We start from the raw sequence: 6000 nt of genomic DNA on the forward strand, positions 1-6000 counted from the left end.
GGAACGTGGGCTTGCAAGCTCTTCGCTTTACAACCTATGAGTGCTGCTTTGAGGCTGTCCGGATTCCCAGGATCTGGCCGCCTCAGTGCCTGTACGCTGCTCTGATTCTGCAGAGGATAAGCTGCCTTTGCTTACGAGTCCAGGCTAGCGCCTCGATCGATCGTACAACTAGACTTAACTATTAATCTTCCGAAGTGCAGGAATCTGGAAGGCAGAAGAGCAGTGCGCTCCTCACTGGAAAAGCATGGGAAAACCCAATAAAGGGATTTAAAACAAAAAAGTGGCTGTTAGACAAAAGCTTGAAAAAATTACTCAAAATACTGTTTGTACAACAATACTGATGTTAAATCCCCCTCTGATCCAGGGCAGTTGTGGTGTGTTTATTTCCCTGCAGCCCCAAAGTCACCTCAATGCACATAACCGCTGCAGCCAATCTTTGGCCTCAGTTTCTGTGCCATACATGTTAGCATCGCTGCTGAGGTCAGTGATTGGCGGCAGGGAAATAATCAGAGACTGAAGGTGTCCGCTGGGGCATTGGTGCAGGAGCGGATGGATTGAACAGGTAAGTAATTTATAGCCAACGTTATCACATTTCTTTTTGTAAATTCAGAAGCTTCACCTACTGGCCACGGTGGAGTGGCTACAAAGCATCTGCGAGTCCGGAAGGCCCAGGATGTCCTGCTTACACAAGTCCCACTGATTTCAATAAGAACTGTGTCAGGTTTCATTCCTCCCCTCAGGGCGTCACAGGGGAACTGAACACTGGCTGCCACGCTTCTCTAAAGATTTCATGCAATCACTAGGGATCCTTGAGGTAAGACAACTTGGAATTAATACCCTATCTAGAGACCCTTGTAGCAAAAAAGCCATTGGCCACAAAGGAGAAAAACCATTAGAGGGAAATGTTTAAATCAGAATCTTGGGCCTCGTTCAGATTTCCGCATATCATGGTCTGAATACGGACTGTGATTTCTGGTCTGAACACAGATCTCCTGACATGAAGTCAACAATCTCGTATACACCAATCAGACTGTTGAGCTCGGCTGTTCAGTCCAGAAAACCCCCTGTAGTGACCATGGCAGGGTTAAAGCCCAGCTGACTGCAAAATCAGCAGTTTACTGAGGGTCTTGAGAGGGCTGGCCTCTGGTTGTCATGTCATGCTGGGAGTTGTAGTTTTGTACCAACACTGCAGCTCAAGCACCCACCTCTTCTGTGTTTCCAGTAGCCACAATGGCAGGGTATGACCACTGGGCCACAACCCTGCTCCTACTTGCCGGCATCTCTTCTGAACAGTAGGCCCGGTACGGTATCATGCTTGCACTGCAACTTAGGCTGAACCACATAATCAGAAGAGGCTGAGGCTCGCAGAGCTCCAGTCTTCCAGCCATGGCATAACATCGTAGCCCTGTCCTGCAAATCTCTTTATGCAACTCTACTTTTCATGTAGCGGTAGAGAAGGGATTTATTACCGGGAAGAACTGCGGATTGTCCAGGTCACTTTCCCTTGTTGCTCTTCATACGTTATGTTGCCTATGTTTACATTCAGATGCTGAACAGCTGTCTCGGCCTTGTCCCGCTCACACAGCTGATGGTTTTGGTACAATTGCAGTCCAAAAGTACCCAGCCAGATTATGAGCAGAGGATATTTACTATACAGAACAGGTCATAGCCATTTCCCATATATCCTAGAGCATATATACATTATATTGAGGGGTCCTCAGCACATAAACCCACCCCCGCACTCTGGAAGCCATAACAGAGCGTCACTCACAGCTCCACTCAAGAGGACCAAGTGTGATTATGGAGTAAAGTCAACCACTCATCTGACTGCCGGTCATACGGAGACCTATACTGGGAACTACTGGTGGTGCACTCCTGTATACAGGTAACGCTTACCTACGAGGGCTGGAGAATAGACACCACCACTAGCCCTGCGCGGACTCATCTGCCGCTCTCTATAATAACTATTTACCAGTAAGTTAATAATAAATTCTGTACACGATCGACTGCTGTAAGCTCATTTCCCAGGACGCTGGAGAGCTGCTCCTGGACACAGAATTAACCTTCAAGAGAATAAAGTATCCACAGCAAAACGGAGCTGATACATTGTAACAGACCCACCACGACAAGCAAGAGAAAGTTAGCAGACTCTGAAAAAAGGAAATATTTACACAAGTAACAGCAAACAGAGAAGGAAAAAATATTCATTGTGATGTCCATAGGGGGCACTGTTATGCTCTAGCTCTGGCATAAAGGGTAGAAACCATTCTTACCCAGCATGCAGTTCCCTATTGCTGCGATAGCAGGGTTATGTTCTCTGGCCATTGATCTATCTGCAGCCGCCTGCATTATTCACATTCTGTTAATGATACCATTGGCAAAACAGTCAGCAAACAATGACCCAGTGCTGGTACAGACGGCAGCGGCACAGCTGGCATTGTGCACATCTGCGGTGACCTGGGTAAATGGAAACAACCTGCAGCCGTGCTGGTCTCCAGTCTGTTTCCATCCTGCAGTCAGGGTAAGGAAAAATAAAGGATCTGATTGAGACGCCTACAAATCCCACAGGGAAATCAGCGACACACAGCAACAAGTGATAGCGGAATGTAAATCATGTCTGTGCCCTGACGAGCTGCCCTGCAAATCACAGACACCCACTGCAGAACCCGGGCATGGCAGGGACAGACACCAGAATACACCGCCCTGTACAATGCAGGTGACAGCAGAATATATCTACAGAGCTGCTCATCATTAATAGTGCTCCAGCCCCCAACATCTACAGTCATAATACAGGGGAGCAAAGACAAACTATACAAGCCGATATCAGATCACATCCTCCTAGTCAGAGTATATACGTGTGTATATATTACCAGTACATATGCATACATACATACGTGTACACAGAGCACCACACCCGCATCTGTTAAATACAATCAATGACCAGAGCACGTGTCCTGCACAGCTACAGACGTGACATATATAATACATATGCTACTACAAGGGGGCGGCACGGTGGCTCAGTGGTTAGCACTGCAGTCTTGCAGCGCTGGGGTCCTGAGTTCTAGTCCCTTTAAAGGGCACCTGTCAGCAGAAATTTCGCCCAAAACCTAAACGTTTCCCCCTCTGCAGCTCCTGGGCTGCATTCTAGCAATGTTCCTGTTGTTTATGTGCCCCTTTTCTGACCAAAATAAAGACTTTATAAAGTGGTACCTTTTTGTATGTAGATACTGTAAATGGTACACAGGGGCGGGCTGCCTGGCGTCCGTTATTCTGCCTCCTGCCGCTTTAGGCCGTCCCCCATCGCTCATTTCCATAGCTGTGGACGCCGCCCAGTGCTCCAGAGGTCCCCGCGCATGCCCAGTGCCTATCTCTCGTGGATGAGCACTGTGCCCAGTGTCACCGCTGGTGACGTGTGCGCAGGCTTTAGATTATGGGCGGTGCTTTGATGTTTATTACCAAGTAACCGCCCATAATCATGGGACTGCGCTTTCCCCCTCGGCCTCCTTCGTTTTGCGCAAGCGCGGTGCTGCTGACCCCACGTTACCTCCTTCCCATCTTGCCCTGAGGCAGGAAATAGATGGGAAGGAAGTGACGTGGGGTCAGCAGCACCGCGCTTGCGCAGAACGAAGGATGCCGAGGGGGAAAGCGCGGTCCCGCGATTATGGGCGGTTACTTGGTAATGAAAATCAAAGCGCCACCCATAATCTAAAGCCTGCGCACACGTCACCAGCGGTGACACTGGGCACAGTGCTCATCCACGAGAGATAGGCACTGGGCATGCGCGGGGACCTCTGGAGCACTGGGCGGCGTCCACAGCTATGGAAATGAGCGATGGGGAACGGCCTAAAGCGGCAGGAGGCAGAATAACGGACACCAGAGAGCCCGCCCCCGTGTCCCATTTACAGTATCTGCATACAAAAAGGTACCACTTTATAAAGTCTTTATTTTGGTCAGAAAGGGGGCACATAAACAACAGGAACATTGCTAGAATTCAGCCCAGGAGCTGCAGAGGGGGAAACGTTTAGGTTTTGGGCGAAATTTCTGATGACAGGTTCCCTTTAAGGACAACATCTGCAAGGAGTTTGTATGTTCTCCTCATGTTTGTGTGGGTTTCCTCCGGGTACTCCGGTTTCCTCCCACACTCCAAAGACATACTGATAGGGAATTTAGATTGTGAGCCCCAATGGGGACAGTGTTGCCAATGTAGGTAAAGCGCTGTGGAATTAATAGCGCTATATAAATGAATAAAATGATTATTATTACTATGGATTACTTATGAGTATATAAGACATAACGCCGTCTGATATATATACACATATATACACATACATACATATATACACATACATTACATATATATACACATACGCACACACTGCAGATTATATAGGATTACATGGGCTACCGTATGTATATAACCTGTGTACAACAGACACGATCACATGTATAGTGTGCGTGTGATGCATAAAATACTACTATGCAAGTTTCATATGTACATTCATAATATAACACTACTGTACACAATATGTAGGCATTTGGTATACACCACTTTATATGTATACATACAGTGTTTACAGTATACACACATATTTTATGTCTGTATATATTCTATGTAATTATGTATGTGTATATATTTGTGTGTATAGTTGTAATGTATGTACATACACAGTGTACATGCGATTATGCATTACATCCTAAATATTATACAATATGTTTGTGCACATTATATATTATGAATGTGTATAGACTTCTCATTACATATGCACATGTTGTGGACATACTGTATATATTGTGTATGTCTGCATATAGAGGTTATATGTGTGTGTAGGTATATATCATAAAATCTGGGAGTATATCTGCATATAGTGTGTGTACCATATATACACACATAAGATACACACCATCTATATGTGTATACTGAATATATGTAAACATGCAGGGGCGGACAGGTCATTGGTGCGGCCGCACAGTGTCCCAATAGGGCAGCATGGTGGCTCAGTGGTTAGCAGCGCTGGGGTCCTGGGTTTAGATCCCACCTAGGACGACATCTACAAGGCGTGTGCATGTTCTCCCCGTGTTTGTGTGGGTTTCCTCCGGATTCTCCGGTTTCCCTCTCACCCTCCATAGACATACAGATAGGGAATGTAGACTGTGAGCTCCAATGGGGACAGTGATGATCATGTATGTACAGCGCTGCAGGATATGTTAGCGCTATTATAATAGGTCAGGGGCCCATTTCTACCTACATAGCAGGATGAATTGTGCATTATGAGGAGATATTAACTGCAGAGGGTCCATATATTGTCCGTGCACAGGGGCCTCTCCTGTGTCTTCCAGTGTAAACATGTACATGTGTCATATATACCGTGTATGGCTGTATATAGTATGTATGACTATGTATACTGTCAATATTATGGCCACGTATATAATATGCACACCCCCTATATAAGTATACACTGTCTACACCGCACACAGGTGTAATACTCGGGCTCATGAAGCAGCCATTATCCCCCCAGCCCGACTCATCCTCCCGTCACTGCCAGGAAGCGCCGTCCATTCAGCACCGCACAGGGCGCGCATTAACCATCTCCATCCCGGAGGCCGTGACGCGGACAAGTGCCACTCACCCGCGCCGCCATTGCTGCTGCCGCTGTCCCCGCACACCAGAGCCGCCGGCTTCACAGGCTGCAGCACAGCTCAGCACAAGAGATTCTTCAGGAGGAGGAGCCTGTCAGATCACATGACTGTTGTCAAGAACGTAAGACGTAAGAACGCAACCCCGGAAGTGTCCATTGCCTCATGGCGGCGACGTAAAGGAGCTGGGAGGCCATGTTTATGGTTATCTAACGAATTATGACTAACAAGTGATGCCTATAGATAGTAGAGCGTGTATATCAATGGGATTTATATAAGTGTATTTATATATTCACTGGTTTGCCCTGGATTAGAGGAAAAAGTGTTCTGTAGCATCTGGGCTTGTGCAGAAGGTATTGCTGTAGG

At 47.0% G+C, this 6000-nt stretch overlaps 1 protein-coding gene across 2 annotated transcripts in view; it reads right to left on the reverse strand.

Moving 5' to 3' along the window:
• NSF (N-ethylmaleimide sensitive factor, vesicle fusing ATPase) overlaps positions 1–5737 on the reverse strand; it is a 104017-nt gene extending 98280 nt beyond the window's left edge. For both annotated transcript variants that reach the window (XM_075350295.1, XM_075350294.1), the window contains exon 1: positions 5628–5737. In XM_075350295.1, coding sequence (XP_075206410.1) covers positions 5628–5639 — 12 coding nt within the window. In that variant the 5' untranslated portion in view covers positions 5640–5737. The remainder of the gene's footprint in view (positions 1–5627) is intronic.
• Between the last annotated feature and the right edge of the window lie 263 nt (positions 5738–6000).

This window comes from Anomaloglossus baeobatrachus, chromosome 5 (genome assembly GCF_048569485.1).
Source record: "Anomaloglossus baeobatrachus isolate aAnoBae1 chromosome 5, aAnoBae1.hap1, whole genome shotgun sequence".
In the NCBI taxonomy this organism is placed as follows: Eukaryota; Metazoa; Chordata; class Amphibia; order Anura; family Aromobatidae; genus Anomaloglossus; species Anomaloglossus baeobatrachus.